Here is a 21,070-nt window from a genome sequence, read left to right on the forward strand (position 1 = left end):
GCAGATAGGGTGGGCTCAGTCCTGAGCACAGAGTGCAGGCCAATCTCTCATTCTTTGGCTGCACTGTTGCCAATGTCTACACAGCTGATAGTCACATCACAGCAGGCCCTCTCTCTGTCACAGGCTCTAAGAACGGAGAGCAGTGCAGAGAGGAAGCCAGGCAGAAGGCTTCAATGTTCCCGGAGGTCTGTGCTGGCTAAAGGGCCTGGGTTTCTTAAACTCCAGTTCTGCCACTAGCTCTCTATATTTCCTTGGGAAATCCCTCCTCTCTCTAGGCCTCGGTTTTCCTATCTGTAAAATGGGGTTTAGATAATCTGTTGGGTCCCCTTTAGCAATAGCACTGAATGATGAAGCACTCAAGCAAAAAACCCTTTTCTCGTTTTGAGGCTGCCTATCTCAACAGTGATGCTTCATGGGTCAGAAAGGCCCAACAGTTTACAAAGCAGCCACAGAGGAGAACAGCAGGATTCTCCCTGGCTCTTCCCAGCACTCCTCACAACCTTTGTGACACACATAAAAATCAGACCCACCCAAACAGCAACCTGGAACATAGGGAAAGGGCTGTTCTCACAGTGGCAGTGCGGTGCTGTGGAGAGTCAAACAGCTGGTCTGGAGTCCTGGCTCTGCCCTTTGGGCCTTCCAAGTCCCTCTCTGAGCCTCAGTTTCCTCATCTGCAAGATGGGGACCATATGTTTCTCATCAAAGGACTCCTGTGAGCTTTGAGGGAGGGATTAGGTATACTCGGAGCTTCATTAGGTTCCTGGTTCACAGCAGATATGAAAGCTTTCTTTGGGTATTTAATATTGAATCCTAGGAAAATGCCCCTCCTCTTCTGGGGCGGAGGAAATTAAGAACTCCTCTGCCTTCCAGGAGAATAGGATCAAATTGAAAAACCAAGGCTTGAAATATCTCACACTGGCACATTTCCTGGGGAACACTGGTGGGTCTTTCTGCCACAGACACAAGGGCCAGGCAGCGCTTCACTCGAGGCTGCCGAGGAGGGCTGAGAGGGGTGAGCGAGGCTGTACTCACTTCAGGGAGAGGGAATAGTCGTGCTTGCTGGTCTGGCTGTTCCGGACAAGGTAGCTACACTCTTTGCAGAGCCGCAGAAGGTTCTCGGCATCTCCTCTGCTGATGGCTCCGTGATACCAGCTGGAGAGGAGAGAGAGGGTCAGAACCCAAACAGGACAGGACCCTCAGAGCTGACACCCTTGCAAACTCCTCCTTGGGGAGGCTCAGCCCCGTCTGGGGGCAGCTGGCATGTCCCAGCCTCCTCGTTATAAGGCAGGTGTGTGTGTGTGTGTGTGTGTGTGTGTGTGTGTGTGTGCGCGCGCGTGCACGTGCATTCAGTCATTCAGTATGGAACTGCCGAGCGTGTGCCGCATGCCTGATCCTGGGGAGAGAGCAGTGAACAAGCCTGCAGCCTCCTCCCTCACAGGGCTTGCACTACAATTTGGTGCTATGCAGGAAATGAAGCAGGGTAGTGTGGTTTGGAGCGTGTGGTAGGGATTGCTATTTTAAGCAGGAGCCAGGGAAACCTTCCGGAAAGAGTGACATTTTCAATGTGGACCTGAAGGAGTTGAGGGAGGAAGCCACAAAGGAGGGTAACTGGCAAAGAGTGCTTCTGGCAGAGGGAGGGGTGGCAAAGGCCCGAGGCAGGAGTGCCCGATGTGCTTGGTAAACAGCAAGGAGGCCAGCATGGCTGCAGGGAGCCAAAGGGGAGGGGTGGGCAGTGCAACCCACGAGGCCACCAGGCAGGCCCATTCAGGGGGCCAGTGTGCAATGAGAGGACCCTGGCTTTCTCCATCTGAGTGACACGGAGGCCATCAGAGGGTGCTAACAGGAGGGACGTGTGCTGACTCTCCGTGGCATCTGCGGGACAAGTGGGTGGTGCTTGTCACTCAGGACAGCAGACGGTTGGGTGGGAAAGCCACACCAGTGCTCCTGTCAAGCAAATCTGGCATCGGTCGGGCATGTGGGAAGCCCAGCATCACTGCTTCTGGACACTAGGTGGTGAGCAGCAGAATCAGAAGGTAGGGGTATAATGGCAGACGACATGACTAAGGCCCCCCCCGCTGTAGGACAAAAGACGAACAACTGATTTTCAAGATTGGGAGAGTTGAAGGTGAAATTTCAGAGGAAGAGTGAAGATCATAAGATGGGGGTAGTCAGTGGGTCTACCCAGAATGCATTTCTGCTTACATCACAGTCTCTAAGGGGCAGGGGTGGTGGGAGGGCGGCGAGTTAGGCCAGGAAGAGAACCACAGGTGCTGGATGGCCACAGAGGCACAGACTGCTCTGCCACTTGCCAGCTGGGCAGTCAGGGACAAGTGGCGGAACCTGGCTGCACTTCGGCTCTCTATTGGGTTAGGGTCACTCCACTCCCGCCTTGGGATGTGAGGATTAAATGAGATGACGCACAGAAGGGCATATGCAGAGCCTGGGGTGGGGTGAGTTTCAACAAATGGCAGCTCCCAGCATCCATAGAAAGAGACTGAACTTGCAGATGGCCATGGGTAACTCCCCCAACTATCATTATTCAGGCTGCTGCCCACCGTAGGCCGCATTTCAAATTCCCAGGTGTAAGCAGGGATGCTGCTGCCTCCTGGTCCCGGCCCAGGGGTGCCCTGCAAACAGTGCCTCTGAGCATTCTGCTACAGGCATTCTGCTTAGGGAAAAGCACGGCACTGCCTTTCAGTGCACACTTTCTGCCATTTACAAAGCAGCATTCTGAACAGTTAGCTGCAGTGGTGGTGATGACATAATTATAACCTCAAAACCCAACTGCTTCAGGAAAGCAAGGGCAGGAAGAGCAGATACAAGTGTCCCTGCCCACTTGTGAGTCACTGACCGCCCAGGAGGTGACCACCCATAGCAGGTCAGCTCTGGGGCTGGATCTCTGCAGGGGAAAGGGCAGGGGAAGTGTAGACTGCCTTCTTTTCTAGATGTACAGAGAAATGAAGAGGAATATAGGCTCCTATAATTAAAACACTTCCAGAGATATGAGGGCTGAAGCCACACTTTGGAAGGGATCCATGACTGTAGTTTGGGGAAACAGCCAGACAAGGATGGAATGGACTTTAGAACTAAGAGTTAACAGATTTGGCAAGGTCGTTTTCTGGGAAATTTCACCTGTGTTCACACACCCCCAGTGAGCTGACAAACATGTTTTAGTAGAAAAACAAGTTCCAGCCATCTGAAGCAGAGCCATCCTCAGGGAAAGGCCTAGAAGAAGTCTCTAGGGAAGTGCCGCCCACCCTCCGCCCCTCCCTGAGCACAGGGGCTGAGCTGGTAGCAGATGGGCCTCTGGGGGCTCGGGATCTGGGTTAAAGGTAATCCCTGGTGGGTAAACAGGATGAGCTACTGGCTCCTTCCCTGCTGCCCCAGCTACTGCACACTGAGAGAAAGGCAGGGACTCGGGTCGAGATTCAAAGGAGACCCAGGCAGTTTGGGAGAGATGGGCCAAAGGACACACTCAGGGGGCCAGGGCCAGCCACTGGCCAGCCTGTCAGCATGAGGTTGGCCACCAGGAAACAGGGTGGGCCTGGGTGGTCCCATGGGGGGCTGAGGGCCAACTGCTGGGCCCAAGCAGGCTCTGCTTGAACTGCAAACAGGATCTAGGCAGGAGGCTGTCTGGGGATGTGTTGGACTTTGTGGGGCTGGCCTGTCATGCCCGAATCCTGGGGATTAAGAAGACTCAACCACTGCCATTCAGCCTATGCATTACCCATTAGCTCATCCAATATTTACTCACCACTGACTACATCCTTGATCTCATGGGGCTGATGCAGGGAAGACAGAGAGTCAACAAATAGATTAAGGACACAATATCAGAAAGTGACAACTGCTATGTAGGAATCCTGAGTTTGTGATAGGCATTGACTGGGGCACAGGAAGGGCCTAAGTTAGAATGAACAGAATGGGGAGGCTCCCAAGGAGATGAAATCTGACCTGAGAATCTGTATCGTGAGAAGGAGCCAATCATGTAAGGAGCCAAAGAAAACATGTTCTCTGCAGAGGAACCAGCAAAGGTCCTAAAGTAGGAATGTGCTTGGGGTGTTCATAAAACGGAAAGACAGCAAGAATGGCCCTGCCCAGCACTGTGAGCATGGGGAGTGGTACAGGACGAGAGTGGAAAGGGAGGCAGAGCCCAATTTCCCTTGTGAGCAATGGAAGAAGTCTGATTTCATCTAAGCACAGCAGAGGGCAATGAGTGTTAAAAAGAGGATGATACTTGCTCTGGATGGTCTTACTAAAGACCAACCAGGTTACCCTGAAGAGGGGCCAGAGGGGCAGTAGAGTGGCAGATGAGGTAGGGGGCTTCTGCGGTGGTCCACGCGGGAGGTGGCTCTGAGACAAAGAGGAACAGATGGATTCAGCCTGTTATTCTGCGTGGAGAACTAGCAGAACTTAGTAATGTATTAGATGCTAGTGTAAGGCAAAAAAAAAAAAAGGAATCCAAGAAGACTCCAGATTGGTGGCTTGAATAAGTAGGTAGATGTGATGCCATTTATGGAGGTGGGGAAGCTGGGGGAGGAGCAAGTGTCCGGAGAAGATCAGGAGCCCAGTTTTAAACATACTAAATTTGAGATAGCCCATTCATCAGCCAAGTAGAGATGCCAAGATGGCAGCTGGATGTAGGAGCTGGGAGTTCCAGGTGGTGTGTGGGATGCTGAGACTACCCAGGGAGAACACGTAGCTGGAAACCCAGCCCCAGACCGTCCCACCCTCAGGTCAAGCTGAGTGAGGTGAGGAGCCAGTTGGGGAGACAGAAGAGGTGGCCAGGGAGGCAGGAGAAAAACCAGGAGCAGAGTGTATCTTCAAAGGAGGGAGTCGTCTACTGTGCTGAGTGAGAGAGAATGGGAGGTGATGGAAGGGAAAGAGACAGCACTAACAGCTCTTTGAGGACTTCATCCATTTCCTGGACAACTGTTTTTTGAGCACCTATTATGTGCCAGGCATCGTTCCAAGGCACTGAGGATGCAGTGGTGACCCAGATCAGTTCCTGCCCTCACAGAGCTTATGTTCCAACAGGGGCAGGAGCTAGAGAGGGATATTGGGTGGAAATGGTTAGGATGCAGGCTGAACAGCACCCAGCTATCTCTGGATCATGTTTTGTTTGTTAATTAAAAAGTATACAGTGATCAGAAATAAGCAAAACCTACCACCCAATCTGGGTGGCTGTGACAGACAGTTAGCAAAGACGCCCACTGGGAGTGCTCCCCCATGTGCTCGGTACAGCAGGCATGGGGGGTCACAGAGGAGGCTGCGCAACCCCCCCCCCAGATGATAGCATATCTATCAGATGATAGCTGAAAAAGGGGCCCATGGCACATGATGTCATTTGGAAAACCCTGCATCTGTTCGCCAAGTGAGCATTTCCTGTGAGGGATGCACTGCCGGCTGTGCTGAGGCCAGAATCCCCCGCTGGAGATTAATATAGTACGTGACACACATGTGGGACAGTCTGATGAGGGATCGGCGAGCTGTCAGCACATCTCCTGTCCTTATGGTGCTTCCTCTGTGCCAGTCTTGTGCGAAGGGTGAGGGATAAGAGTGTGTACGAGGAGAGGTGAGTGAGGGGAGAGTGAGGTCAAGGCACAGGGCTGGAGTTCCAATCCTGCCTCTGCACTGTGGGCTGTGACATCCCAAGGCTGTGCACCTCTTGGAGTCCTGATTTCCCAGCTACGTGACGGGGATGATAACCCCATTTATCGCACATTTGCTTGTTAAGAGGATGATACAGCTAAAGGTATCAGCACAAGATGCAGGACCCGATTTATCAAGTACCTGGAAAGCTCACTTTAGTCCAGGTATATGGAATGGCAAGACACCGAAAAAGCAGTCTGGGGGCAATTCACAGACTGAGCGGCAGGCTAGGGAGATGAGACTATCCTGGAGGTGATGGGGAGCCACTGAAGGTTTCAGAGCAGAGCAGGGGCATGCATACAGTGAGAAGGGAGGTGACCACCATGGTCAAGGGGAGGGGTGACAGTGTTAGGGAAGAATAGGGAGGGAAGGCGGCAGCAGGGATGGGACTGGGTCACGAGGTGGGAAATCTCAGGGGAAACGGGCTGAGAAAACCCAAATCTAGAGCCTTAAATCCTTGCCCAACAAATGCCAAGCAGATGTAAGGCAAAAGTATCAATGTAGCTAGAAAATGAATCCAATTTATAATAGTCCAAAGTAAAGGTGGTGATACAGTATGAAGAGAAAAAGCATGGGGCTAAGAATCAGGAGACATGTATCCTAATCTCATCAGCCACTGACTTGATGGTGGCTTTGATCTTCTCTCAGCCTTAGCAGTGACTGTATGAACTGCAGCTGAGGTTGTGCCTTGCTCCCTTAGAACTTACATTTGCTTTTCCAGGGGGACAGCAGGATCCACTCTTTCTCCCAAGATCCCACAAAACTCAGGGCTCCCATGCTTGATGGGCTTGAAGCCCCCTCCAGGAGCTCGAAGCTGGCGCCGCCGGTCCCGGGAAGGTGAGGGGGATGATTGCCGTTTCTCATTGCCGTTAAACTGAGCTGTGGGGGAGAAAGAAAGTGCGTGGTCACCAGAGTGTTACCCAAGAGGTTACTGGGTGGTGCACAGTGGGGTAATAGTCGACTGCTTTTACTGGGGCTTTACGATTCACAGGGGGAAGAACTCCAGGCAATAAACGAACATGGTTCAAGAGACTTAAGTTTCCCACAACAGGTGCTGTCAGAACCAGATGGTGCATTCAAGGGGCTCCAGAGGCCACTGAGCTCAGCCTTATCCCCGAAGGACACCCCCTGCAATCTCCAGCAAGGGGGGCATGGCACTCCCATGAGGGCTCAGTTCCCTGGACAGTTCTGAGGGGGGCAGGTGTTTCCCATTTCTGCCTCCAAGTGGCTCCTCTCCTCCCACACTCCCATCCCCTGCAGGGCACACCAGCCACATCTGCTCCCTTTCTTCTGGGATAAGCCCACAGAGTTCCAGTCAAGGGTCATGCTGCACCCCCCATGTCTGCTCCTCTTCATTCAGTGCCCTCTGCATGGGCGCCCCACATGCAGAGAGCCCTGTCCCAGACCCAGCACCCAGGTGAGGCTGAAGCAGTTCACAGCACGGGGGCAGGCCCCGCCATACGTTTCCTCCCGGCTCTGGGCCTGTGGGAACATCGTTCACCCCCACAGACTTGGGGAGGATGTTTCTCAAGGGCAGGACCCTGGAGATATCCCACAAAGGGAAGAAAACACGGAGTTGAACCCGGAGTTGCCAGAAGCATTCCTGAAGACCAGTTAGTCCACCTTGCAAGTTATCTCTCTGGACTTTGGTTTTCTTCTCTGTAAGGGATGATAACTGTCGCTACCTCATGGGGTTGTTGCGAGGATTCAGGCAGGTGACATCACCGAGAGTTTAGCACAGTGCCTGGCATGTAGTTCTATTCAATTAACGTTATAATAAATATTTACTTTTATTATCATGTCTGCTCAGTGTGGACACCGTGCCAGGTACTTCACACAAGCTTCCAAATTGAACCGAGTTCCTCTCCCAAGACTGTCAGTGGCTAGCTGTGTGACTTGGCCAAGTTACTCAACTTCTCTGAGGCCCCATTTCCCATCTCACCACAGTACTGTAAAGATCAGATGACAGAATAACTTCCTAAGGGCCTAGCACACAGAGTGAGACGGGCCAGGGCCTGCGGAACAAGCTCCCAAAGCCAGGTCCAGCTGCAGGCCCACGGACACACGATCTCCAAAGAGCAAGCACAGAAGTGGCGAGCCGTCAACCTCACATTCAGGAGAGGTGGTGGGAAAACCCAGCTCTGACTGTGGGGAGAGTGGAATGTGGGTGAACTTGTTCTAGGTCTCTGCCGCTGAGCAAGATCATCCATCAGGACTGCAAAGCATTTCCATCCCTCCAAAACACACTCTGCATTAACCACGATGGGAAACAATGGGAAGGGAGATTCCTGCTAATGGAAGGCTCTAGACATGCCGGACCCACGTGTGCATGCTCACTCTCATGACTGCAGGGGAGGCTGGCAGCCCGTCCATCAACCTGCTCCGCTCCTCAACACTCACTCCCATGTACCAGGCAAGGTCAGGGCTGGAGAAAGAGCAGTGAGCAAATCAGACAGAAATCCTGCCGGAGGAGTTTAGAGTCCGGGCAGGGATAGACACAGTAAGGGGGATAGGTCTGAGCTACAGCATACCTACCAGCTGCTCTAACTGCCATGAAGAAAACCCAGAGGAAGGACATTCCAGGCAGAGGGAAGAGCAAGTTCAAGGGCCCAGAGGTGGGAACATGCCTTGGGCGACAGAAACAATACAGTCCAGCGGGAATGGAGGGTTGGTGGGAGGAAACCATGCCAGATCATCAGGCATTGTGTCTTGTGAAGGACTTTGGTTTTATTCTGAGAGAAAGGGAAAGTCATTCTGATGTTTTGATGGGGAGGGTCTCCCCTGACACTTTTGAACAGGACGGCTGTGCCAAAAAGGGTGGAGGACGGGGGTTTATCAGAACTCCCCGCACTTTCTGCTCAATTCAGCTGTGAACCTAAAACTGCTCTTTAAAAAGTTTATAAATGAAAGAGAGAGAGAGGTGCACAAGGAGAGCAGTGAGGATGCCACTGCTGGACCGGCCGACAGGGCTTGTCTGTGCATTCCCAGTGGAGTGTGCGGGAAAGAGGATCGATGGGCTACAGGCTTTTGGCCTGTGCACCAGAGGGACAGGGCTGGCATTCTCCAGGAGGTGAGGACTCAGAAAATCATAATTAAAATTCGTGAGGAAGGACAGAGGCCAAACTCTAACCTAGAGACACTGACAGGCTGGGAGACCAGGACTGGAAGTGTGGGGAGGGGAGAGAGTGAGGGCTTGCTGGGGGCTCTGCCCTCCTCTCAGGCTACAGTTCTGTCCCAACCACAGGGACAGACAGCAATGACAAGGCCCTTCTAAGGTACACATCCTGGGGCTGGGTGTCTGAGAGAGCCCTCTTCCATCTGGCTGATAACCTGGGCTTTCACCATGGTAGTGAGGGGGTGAAGCCCAGAGCTGGGGCCCTGGCACATGTCACCATGGGCCCCTGCCTGGCTTCCCATCAACCTGGCTCTCCCACCAGGGCTCCTGCTGAACCACACCAGCCCTCATGGCAACCAGTCAAATGGTGTATGTTCTTGGGTGGGTGGGTGGGGGGGGTGGGAAGGTCACCTCTTGGGAAGAGGTGAATCGCCTGCCTTGCAGAGCTCTGGATGGGTGACCTTGGGCAGGGGTGAGCACCTGGTCACACAGCCCTTTTCTAAAGAGCTGGGTCTTGATCTTATGGATGGGTCAATTAGGGAATGCCATCCTCAGATTGACTCTGTTGATGGAGAGGGGATGTGGGGGGCAAACAGGGAGGCAGGGAGACCAGTTAGGGAAAGTAATGGAGGTGAATACCTCAGTGATGGGAGGGATGTTAAGAGATGACTCCAACAGGACTTGACTACTCATGGGCTGAGCCAGCCAAGACTCTTTGTGATGCTCCACTGACAGGAGATCTGGGGCACACAAGGAGAGGGGGGCCAGGGATCATGGACCAGTGTGCACTTTTCCACGGTCCCTCCCTCTGCTAACTTTGAGACTGTTAGGAATGGAGAGGGGGCTGCTCAGCAGACCTCTGGCCCGGGGGGCTAAGAGTGCTGAGGTGGGCAGGGAAGTGGCATGATGTGGGAAGAGGTTGGGAAGGGGGGGAGATGAGGCTCTACGTATAGTTTTGCCACAGGCCAAAGAGGAGGAGAGACCAGAGGAACTTTAAGACATGTTCACCTCGGGACTAAAATTGGAATTTGGAGATTTCTGTCAATATAAAATCCTACCACATACCCCCTGGCACGGAAGGTGAGGACAGGCATGGAGCATGGAGCACTGATTGCAGAAGGAACCTCAGCTCTGCAGCACAGCCACTGACCTGGCTGTCTGTCCAGCCTAGTCTGCACCATGAGCACTTCAAGGCCATTCTTCTGCCTGAATGGCCACAACCCCACAACCTTCTACCAGCCTCTCCACCTAACTGACTCCACTTGCCCTCCAGGGGCCACCTCTTTCAGGAAGCCTTCCCTGACCTCACCCTCTCTCCAGACTCACCTTGCTCCTAATGGCATCCTAATGGCCAGTTTCGTGGTCTGGTGCCCCATGAGACCCTCAGGGGCAGGGGCTGTACCACATTTACCCTTGTGCCCTATGCCTCGCACATGCCTGCAACATAACCGGTGCCCAATGAATGAATGAAGAAGCTTAATGAGCTGTTGTTTCACTTTATTGGAAGAAAATATCGGTTTTCATACAGATAAACTGGGTAAAACCTAATAATATCCCAGTCAACACTGTAATTCCCCACTGAATTAATTTATACATTCGCCTGCAAGCTTAATAATATAGCCATATATTTAGAGGGAACAGGTGGTGATGAATGACAGGCTTAATTAGGCAAATCATTTCACCTAAAATAAAATACACCAACTGCAAGTACAGTGATTCAGCAGCAAAAGAAAAAAAATGTTAAGAACAAAAGCTCCAAACACAACTGCTTTCATTCCTTCTAATTAAGTTTCTCTTTAATCTGCAATTTAAAATGGCAATTCTTTTAATTTAGTGATTTTCTGCAAAAGATAAAGACACAAACCCTCAAAAGAATATCTGCATTTAGAGAAAAAATATGCCACCCCTGTGAGTCATTAGAACGACAGAACCTAATTAATTGCACCTATAGGCAATTACAAATGGAAGTCAGAGTTGTGCAGGAGGGAGAGGAGGCTCAGGTGGGCAGGACCAGGCCCTGGGAGGCAGTGGGAGACGTGAGAGGCCTCAAATGTCCTTCCAAAAATTCCGGTCTAACAACAGGTCTCAGCCTTTAAAGACCCAGCTCAGGTGCCCCCCAGCACTGCCCTTCCAAGAGGCCTTTCCTCCATCTGCATTAGTCTCCAACTCTGGTGGTCCCCTCCTACTTGTATTACAGGCTTTATACCAACTGGTCTTGTGTTTAGTCACTGCCAATAATTGGCTCTGACTCTCACAATAGCCCCACCACCCCGTGTGTGATGGGTGAAGGATCGGGACTCAGAGGTGAGGAAGAACTCACCTCAAAGGGTCTCAAAGCTAAAGGGTGGGATGGGGGTAGGGAAGGCAAGGCTGGAGCCCAGGCCTCTGAGTCACCACTGCCAGCTCCCCCTCTGTCCCCTCAGGTCCTCCTTCCCTGTGGTCAGGCAGGGGCTGTGCCCCCCTCATTCAGTCTGTGGTTTGCTTCCCACCTCTAGGCATGGGATGACCACCCTCCTACTCCATCTCTATGACATCTAGAAGCTTCCAAGACCTGGCAAAAGGCCACCCCTCCACAATGCTTCCCCGGATACTGCCTGCTGGGAGCCCCTTCCTCCCCAGAAACACTTGGCACAGCTCCACGGACACCCCTCCCACTCTTCCCCAGTCAGCCTGGGTGTTCTGTGGGGACACAGTGCCTGGGATTTATTTTCTCTCTCTTTTTCCTCTCCAATCTCTTGTTTGCTCCTAAACCTAAAGTAGTGCTTGTTATGGAGATGGTATTTAGTAAACGTTTGCTTAGATGAAATAAATGTGTTCCTTCAGGGTCTAGCTCCTTTCTTGTTTATCGTTCAGGGCTGGTCAGAGAAAACAATTTCCAAAAAGCCAATAGGTTTCTAAAGCACAGCTCTGCTGGGCTCATGAACCCTTGCTGGCTCCCAGTATCCCTGGATGGAGGGCAAACTTTTCACTCTAGTGCTCAAGATCCTCAGTGACTTGGACTTTAGTCCAACCTTCTGGACCCACCTTTCCCTACAAAACCCCTCTGGGATCCACATCCAGCCCTTGGCTCCAGTCACAAAGAATGGCCAGTCCCCTAGGGGTGCCTGCGTGGCTCAGTCAGTTAAGTGACTGGCTCTTGGTTTTGGCTCAGGTCATGATCTCACAGTTTGTGAGATTGAGCCCCGTGTTGGGCTCTGTGCTGATAGTGCAGAGCCTGCTTGGGATTCTCTCTCTCTCCCTCACTCCCTCTCTCTCTCTCCCTCTCTCTCTCTCCTTCTCCCCCCCCCCCCCCCCCCCCCCCCCCCCAAATAAATAAATAAACTTAAAAAAAAAAAACAAAAAAACAAAAAACCAAAAAAAACCCCAGCCACTTCCCAAATCCACCAACTACCTCTAGGCCTTTGCCTTGCCTTGCCTGCCCTCTTGGAATCCCTTTCTTCACTATCTCTTGGTGCACGATCCTAGCTATTCTTTAAAGTTCAGCTCCAGTGCTACCTCCTCCTAGGGGAGGTTTTGACCTACACCCTCCAGGTAGTATTCCCTTCTCCTCTTCTGTGCCCTACATCCCCAGTCTATGCCATTGTCTAATCCCACCCCAGTCTCTAGTATAGGTAGGTGTCTTTTCAGAACCAAATGGAGATTGCGCCTCATTCATACCTCAGCCTCCTCTGAACTTCTGCACAGCCAGCATGCAGCCGACTTTAAAGAACCGCCTATGGGCTACACCAAGGCCAGGGAATGGAGGAACTTCCCTAGAGACTTCTAGGCCTTTCCCTGAGGATGGCTCTGCTTCAGATGGCTGGAACATGTTTTCCATAGTGGCTCGGCATCATGGAAAGGGTGTGGACTATGGAGTTAGAAAGACCCATGTTTGATTCTTGCCTCTGCCATTACTGTGTGACTTTGGGCAAGTTTCTAGGCCTCTCTGAACATTAGCTATTGCTTCTGTAAAACAGGGTTGACAATACCTATACCATAAAGGTATATGCCATATACCTACACCATATACCATATGGAGGTAGTTAGTAATAGACTCTGACCCTCCCAGTAACCTATGCAGGACAGAGTCTGTTAAGAAAAGGCAACAAGGATTAGACAACCGAAAACAAGGCCTTGCAAGGAGTTCTCAGACCACTGAAGAGGCTTTTTTAGGCCTTCTGTGGATGAAGCAGAAATGAAAACCTTGTAAATCACATGGGGCTCACAGGAGGGGCCTGCCCTATACTCTGAAAACACAAGGCCACAGGGACTAGAATGAAGGTGTCCAAAGCACCCCCTTCACACAGTCCTTGGAGCTGACGCTTCCATTCTGCCAACAGCTAGGCCTCAACTCTAGTCTAGTCTATCTGTGTGTGTGAGGGGGGAAGGGAGCATGAGGGGAGGGGTGGAGAAGCATACAAGTGGCTGCTGCCCAGGCAGTAGTGAGCCCCCAAGACAGGGCAAGGAGGGAGACAGTGCAGTGGTCTGGGGGGCTAGGGTGGACCACATGACCCCTGGAGCCTGTGGAAACACCACAGACTTTCACGACAATGTGCAAACACTTGCAATTGACTGAAACTCTGTTCCCACGACAATGGTCTTTGCTGCTTCAACTTTCTAAACATATGTTCTAGGTTACCTCATGTGCTTCTCACGGCAAGATCAGTATTAGAATTCCCATTTTACTGATGGAGAAATCGAAGCCCAGAGAGGTGAGGCCCCCCCCCCTTTCCTTCCAGTTCAAGAGCAGGCTTCACTCCCCGCCTCCCCCCACCCCACCTACCCTGTGCGTGAGAGCAGCACCTCCAGGTACTGGGAGACAACAGGCAGCTCAGCAAATGTTTGGTTTGTGTTCCAGGACTGCCGACAAGAGGCCTCTGTGCTCACCTCGGCAGACACATGCAAGCCCCAGGGCACCACGCTGCCACATCTTTTGGGCAGTGTCTGAGAACAGAGGTCTCCATTGTGAAGGGAGGCAGTGGTGACTCCCCGAGAAGCGGGGCATTGGACGGGTTTTGAAGCAGGCACCGGGATGCTGCTTGGGTTCCAGGAACGCTGTCCATGCATGTACACTCAAGTCTGGGCTGGGGAAGGAAGGCCTGGAACAAGGGGTGGGTGTGTCCTCGTCCTCTTACTCTGCACCCCCCCATAGGAAACAGGCACCACTGTCTGGTGCAAAGACCCCACCCCAAGGGCTGCTGCTCGGCTATGGGAAATAAGATAAATCCTGATGAAAATGATGGGATGATCCAAATGCAGAGGCCTTGATGGCTGCCGAAGCAAGCCATCTTTTTTGTCATAACTCATGTTATACATGAGAATTGGAGGGCTGGAAATGAGACTGATTTGCCCCAAGTCAACAGCTAGATTTGAACTTGACTCCAACCCAAGTCTTATCAATCCCAGAGGCCTCTAACAAGGTCAGCACAAATCCTGTCTACAGTGTAACACATTCTCAAAAACATAGTTAACAATGACAGTGATACCAAAGCCTGCATCCACCGAGCACTGACTGTGTCCTAACTCTCGGCACCAATTACCACCCATTTTAAGATGAGGAAACAGAGGCAATTTGCCCCAGGTCACCCTCTTAGCAAGTGGCAGCACGGGGCTTTAAATCCAGACCCCGTGGCTCTGGCACCTGAGTTCATATGTACTCTACTAGTTCTGAGTCGGGCTCACCTGTCAGATGGAGAACGCCTGCTTGTGTCTGATGCAGGTTTCCTGATGTTTACACCTACAGACACCCACAGACGCTCACTTAGAATCCTAGGGCCAGGCAAAGAGACTCTCCCCCCATCCACAAGCCTCAGAGGACCTGCATGGTGGGCATCTATGGAAACAAGTCCCCCCATCCAGGAGCCCAAAAGCCCCCACCAAGCTGTTTATATGTCTCTGCTGCCATCACTCTGGAGATGGCAGTGAGGAAAAGGAAGAGTGACAGGAGGGGACAAGCCAGGTGCACGGCTCTCAGGGGGCTGCATGCCACCCACTAGCACAGCACTCTCTCCACCCGCAATGTGGTATCCGGACTCCTGGGTCAATCCTCAGACAGCCAGGGACACACTCTTGGCTTCTTCCTAGTAATTCAGAACAGAGGTAGCAACTGCGGCAGTTAACAGCCAGGCAAAAATGCCTGTCCAGGTGCAGATCCCTCAGCCACATTTGGAGAGAAGACAGGCATATAGCATGAAAGAATGATATGAAAATAAACCATCTCTGTGTGAGCAGGCTGCACAATTACCTAGGTATTCCAGCGAGCTGAAGCAGTCATGGGGTTGGTTTTCCTGAGCCATGATTTATTCAATAACTTAACAAATATCTGTATGTTCACTATGTGCCAGGCATGGATCTAGGTGGGGACTCTGGAGGGGTGAACAAGCCAGGCAGAGTCTCTGACCTCACAGAGCTTACAAAAATCTCTATTGACATGAAGATGTCTGCCCTGCCAAACAGAAGAGCAAAGATTCTATCAAATCTTTGTGCTTTTTGTTACACAGGAGACAAAGGCACTCGAAGGAACATTTCTATCTATCAATGTAATTAGTAGACAAACCAAAGCTATTAAACAATATTGTTTTCCTTTTTTTCTCTTTCTTTCTTTCTTTCTTTCTTTCTTTCTTCTTTCTTTCTTTCTTTCTTTCTTTCTTTCTTTCTTTTCTTTCTTTTTTGGGGGGGGGGCTAGTGAATGAATTAATTCATTCATATGTCAAGTAGAAAAGCCAACTGGAAAAACCTGTCCCTCAGTAAGATATTAGCCAAAGGAAGTGAGTGATCCCAGTTCTCTTCGTAGTCATTTAAACCCCCCTTTTCTCTGCAGACCTGCTGTTCATACGTGTTAAACATTAATTACAACTGTTACTCATTACATTGCAAAAAGCTCCCCATACAAACAAAATTGCTAATTTCCTTGCAGGCCCAAGGTATTCTGGGAGCTGTGCAAGGGACAGGAAGCATCACAAAAGCCCCACTGGGGCCCATGGTGAGCAGGAGGTGGCATGTGTCTCGGTGTGCCAGGTGACGGTGGCAGGTCTAAGACTCCCCGAGGAACCTTCTCCAGGGGCTGAGCCTGTTTATCCTGAGTGCATGACGATGAGTCACGGGGCTTGGTGGGAGCAGCAAACCCAGAGGAAGTGTCTGATGCACATAATATCAGAGTTACCAGACTCAGAGCACTTGCACTTGACAGTGACAAGTCACGAGGTCAGCATGGAGTGGGTGCAACTGCTCCACAGCAACCAAAGGCACATCGCACCAGCACAAGGTAAAGGGAATGTTCAGACCTGCCTTCTCCACACTTGAGATGTCAATGCAGCGGTAGAAAGAGCAAAGGTTTTGCAGTCAGACTGACCTGGTTCATTTGCTGTTCGACTGTGGGCAAGCTGCTCATCCTCTCTGAGCTTGAGCCCTGTCACCTGTGTGAGGACAATGAAACCACACCCACCTTGCAGGGCTTCGTAAGTGGTGTTCTCTAAATGTGAATTTCCTGTCCTTCCCACATTTGTCCCTTTAAATTGGTCAATTGAGTCATTCAGAGATGACTCAGAATTGTGGAGGAAATAGACATATCCAGGACTTTACTTGCCCTCTCTCTGCCCTTTCAGCCTTATTTGATGAGGTTGGGCAGGTGTCAAAACTCAACAGCGTGTCTCTTGAGTTTTGGGGTGGGGTGACCAACACATCATTAGCACTTCCCCTGCAAGTGTGTATCTGGCTCTTCCAGAATAAACCAATGCACCCCGTACAGGCTGTGGTAGAAGCACAGAGGTCCCAGCCCAACCTGGGATGAGGGGGGGCAAGGGACTGGAGATATCCAGGAAGGGTTTCCTGGAGGAGGTGGCATTGCTACCACTGAGCTGAGCTGTGATATCCCCTTTCTAACTCCCCCTGATCCTGGTACCTAACATGTAACATATACAGGGTACACTGTAGGTTCTCAAAGTGAAGCCCTCAGGTCAGTGGCATCAGTAATACTTGGGACGCTGTTAAAAATGTTAAATTCTCATGCCTCGTCCCTGAAACCTATTGCATCAGGAACTCTGAGGAGTGTGACCCAGCAATCTATTTAATGCTTCCTCTGGGTGAGTCCCCTGCTTGCTCTGGGGCAAGCCAACCAATTCACAAGTGTGTCATGGCTAGAATGGGGAGGGGGGACAGAAGGGAGAAAGGCAATGGGGACCCTCTCACACCCAGGGACCAGTGGTCCAATCCTTGGGAAGGACTGAAGAATAGAAAAACTGGGTGGCTCACCATTGGAACTACTATAGGAATAGAGATTACGGTTTCCTATAGAAGTACTGCTTTCCACACCATCCATGTTTCTCATTGCCAGGCGTAACGAGGAATGGACTTTGTAAGTGGGGCCTCTGAGCCTTCGAAGTACCTCCCCATGGGGTACTATTTTAACATTAAATTGAATTTTATTTAGTACAGTAGGCCTTCCTTGAACACTGACAACCATGCTCTCAAGTGAGACCCTTTAGGGCTAACAAAGTCTTTTCATCCAGATCTTTTCCCTTAATCATTACAGGGATCCAGTGTGAAAAGCGTTGTGAGCATCCCCGTTTTGTAGATGGGAAAGCTAAGACTCGGAGACTGAACAGCCTGAGGTCCCACAGCTGGTAAGTGGTGGAGCTGGCATATGAACTTGGGATTGTCTGACTCCTTCAACTGCCCCACTGACTCCTGACATGCAAAACACTGTCCTGAGCTTTTTTTTTTTTTAATTTTTTTTTAACGTTTATTTATTTTTGAGACAGAGAGAGACAGAGCATGAACAGGGGAGGGGCAGAGAGAGAGTGAGACACAGAATCTGAAACAGGCTGCAGGCTCTGAGCAGTCAGCACCAGAGCCCAATGCGGGGCTCGAACTCACGGGCCGTGAGATCATGACCTGAGCCGAAGTCGGACGCTTAACCGACCAAGCCACCCAGGCACCCCTGTCCTGAGCTTTTGAGGGCAGAGAAACTCGCTGAGAAACTAGTGGTGAAGACAGATAAATACCCAAATAACTATGTTCAGCACTGAGTCATTTGTCTGTCTTCTATCTTTGCTGGGAAGCAGACCTGTTGCCGGCTGAACCCAGGGCATCGCCCAAAAAGTAGCTTCAACAGAAACGAATCTTCAGACAGTGAGTTGAAAATGAAAAAAAAGAAATGACTTTGTTCCTTTAAAAGATCTCAAGGGCACCCTTCACACACTCCCTGCCACCTGGCTCTTTGACCAAGCACTCTGATCATTTGCTTCTCAGAAGCAATTACAAACCATTAAGGATATAGCTGTTAACAGTACTCATTGGATTAAAAGGAAAATATTGATCTATCCTCTGTGTATGGCCTGACTGGCTCTGCTATGAAGTCTCTGGGGGTTCTCTTCTCCTCTCCAGGCCTCAGTTTCCCCAGCTGGACAAGAGGGAGTGGGATGCCATGGTGTGGGAGCTGAGTGGTGGCAGAGCATGACTAGCCCGTGGGATGGCTCTGCTTAGCCCCTCCACACAGGCATGAACTTCCAGAACTTGGGCTCCTGCAGAATCCTCAGCTGGAACTACTCCAGGTGGGATCGCACACCCCAGTAGAGTATCCTCCCAGATGTAGACATAGGGAGGAATCTGTACAAGGGCAACAAAAGGCAGGTGACATTTCCCATGGGCTCCAACCATATCTTATGCAGCATCTTTGATGGCAGCAGGGAGCCCAGACAGCCGCTGGGTTAGGGCTTGGGCTCTGGAATTGGACTTCACATCCCAGCTCTGTGGCTGACTAGCTATGGGCCCCTTCTCTCTGGGCCTCAGTCTTTTTTCTCAGTAAAATGAGGAAACTAATCCCCCAGACCATGGCTGAGAGGATTAGAGGAGATAATGCAGGCAGAAAGTGCTTCAGTAGATGCCAGCACTTTCCTGATGCTGTGTCCTTTAAGCCTCACTAGGACCCTTTGCATCGGACACATTTCCTGGGTGAGAAAATGGGAGGCTCCTAAGACAGGTTCAATCCTCATCCTCCCAGTGGCCACTCAGAGATGTGAAGACACCTAATCCATGCCACCCTGAGCCCATGTCTGCTTCTCTAGGTTAACCTCTCAGCTCTTCTGCCCTTCCCTGTGTGGACACTTCCTGTGCAGGCTCCATTTGTCCATGTCACAATCCCTGCCACAAGGCCCAGGGCTGGTTAGACCCTCTGTACCAATCCACGCTGCCCCAAGACAGTGTGGAATCACCCTAGGCTGCTTTTCCTGCCCCACACTGGGCAGGGAGTGCCACAGGCCATTTCTAGACCCACTTGCTACCTTGCAATTTGTTGCTGTAAAGACTCCCAAGGGGTGAGTCAAAGTAGGCTGGGAACCGAATGTTGCCAGCTCTAAGGGTAGGTGTCTCTGCCATGGGGAAGGGGGCTGACAGCTTGATGGAAGCCACGCCACCTCTCTGTGCACAGTGGAGCTGCAGCCTGTTTCCTGCAGTTGGCGGCGCAAGAAACCTGACCAGGCATCTGTTCTGCGGGCTGGGATCAACAAAGGCCACGCGTGTGGGAAGGAACTCCAGTGCAGGGCAGGTGGAGGTTCTGGCTGAGGCCACAGTCAGCTTCCTGGAGGAAAAGCAGGCAGTGAAGGCCCAAGGTTTTTTGGAGAGCTTGTGGTATTTCTCACTCACCTGGCCAGAGAATTCTAGGAGGGAAGACTTTCATACCCAAGAAGCTAAGACCACTTCATACCCTGCAACAGCTGTCTTCACCACAACCGGGGAGTGGTAATTGAGCCTTCTAGAGGCAGCGGCCCCCAGATTGCCAGAGTGTGGCTGAGCTGGGAAGGGCCTGACTTCCATAAAGGCTGGTCTGGAGCTGCTGGCTGGGAAGGGTTACTTCTATGGAGAATGCCAAAGAACTCTTTTGAGAGTGCCTCTTTCCATGAATGCAGTATAGGACAGCACATTGAAAGGCAGGAAGCGCTTTTGCTTCATAGATTGAATCATGGAGATAATTCGGAGGCCTTCCCTTCTCCCTGTCTCTGATCAGCATGGTGGGGTGCTGAAGGATGGACACAACCCTCAAAGTGACAGACCAACCCCTCACTGCTGGGCAAAGCCTCTATCATCATTCCTGCCTCAAATGAGCTGCTGGTTGCAAATTCCCAGTGAGGGGAAGCTCATTATACTTCCAGGTGTAAATGAGATTCTCACCACTCACTTGGACCCTAAATGCTGGTGACTCCTTCTTGGTGGGTCCAGCTCTGCCCTTTGGGGCTCCCTCACAATCCATACCCTTTGGAAATTTGAAAACACTGCCCAGATTCCCTCATCCAGGCTAAACATGCAGAACCAGAGAACACAAAGGGAGGAAAGAGATGGTAACGATTTTGCCCAGCCAACTTTATCCCATACGCAGACACTTCCCAGCTCCTGTACTCCATTGTCTCAGTGAGCATCAGAGAGCTTCCTGAGAGTCTAGAGAAACCATTTCAAACGGGTGTTGGAAGGAGGACAGGGCCTAGCCAAGCACTGCCTTGCTCCCCAGTGACACCAATGACTTGCTAAAGTGTGTGCGTCCGGACATACTCATGTACGTGCATTACTGACTCACACAGGACACCGTCCTTCAATCCTGGGCAGCCACACTTCTGGGTTTACAAATGGGACCATGGCAGCACTTGAGTTATCCACTCAAGCCACTTCAACTCATCGTCATTACCTGGAAAGTGGCCCATCCACCTCTCACTCCACCTTCACTCTGGGCTAGGATACCAGGTGCTCCTTACCTACGAACACTGCACCGACGGGCTATTCAGACATGGGGAGGCATCCGGTCATGACTAATGATGGGTGCTCATAGCGTCCCTTCAGCCTGAGTGAAACAGCTTCCTTCTAGGCCCCAGAAATCAGAATGAAGCCAAAAGCTTCTTGGAAAGAGAACAGCTGGTTTATACTCTGGAGCAGGCCATGCACAGATAAGTGACTTGATGAGACACAGACAGGGACCTGATTCTGAGTCTGTCTTCTCTCAGCAGCCTAAGAAGTAGACCTATAATGACACTTGTGATAGCAACTCAGTGACATAAAGCCACGTCCAGAATGGACACCTGCGGCCCAGAAACTTAGAAGGAGACGGTTCTAGCTGAGACCTTGTGATCCTTTGTATAGAATGTACAGGAGTTCTAAAACCACCTTTGAGCAGAAGTGGGCAAGTTCTGGTCTGAGAGCCTTTAGAACATTTGAGGTCCTATAGGTTAAGTGCTTTTATACTTTAATATGCATGCAAATCACCCGGGGGTCTTGTTTTTTTTTTTTTTTTCTACGTTTTTATTTATTTTTGGGACAGAGAGAGACAGAGCATGAACGGGGGAG

The 21,070-nt window shown here is 51.1% G+C and overlaps 1 protein-coding gene across 1 annotated transcript in view; it reads right to left on the reverse strand.

Moving 5' to 3' along the window:
• Positions 1-21,070, reverse strand: part of SHB (SH2 domain containing adaptor protein B) — a 135,213-nt gene that overhangs the window by 24,876 nt on the left and 89,267 nt on the right. The window contains 2 exon segments of the mRNA XM_030293834.1: positions 1,033-1,152; positions 6,357-6,528. Of these exon segments, the coding sequence (XP_030149694.1) occupies positions 1,033-1,152; positions 6,357-6,528 (292 nt within the window).

This window comes from Lynx canadensis, chromosome D4 (assembly GCF_007474595.2).
Source record: "Lynx canadensis isolate LIC74 chromosome D4, mLynCan4.pri.v2, whole genome shotgun sequence".
In the NCBI taxonomy this organism is placed as follows: Eukaryota; Metazoa; Chordata; class Mammalia; order Carnivora; family Felidae; genus Lynx; species Lynx canadensis.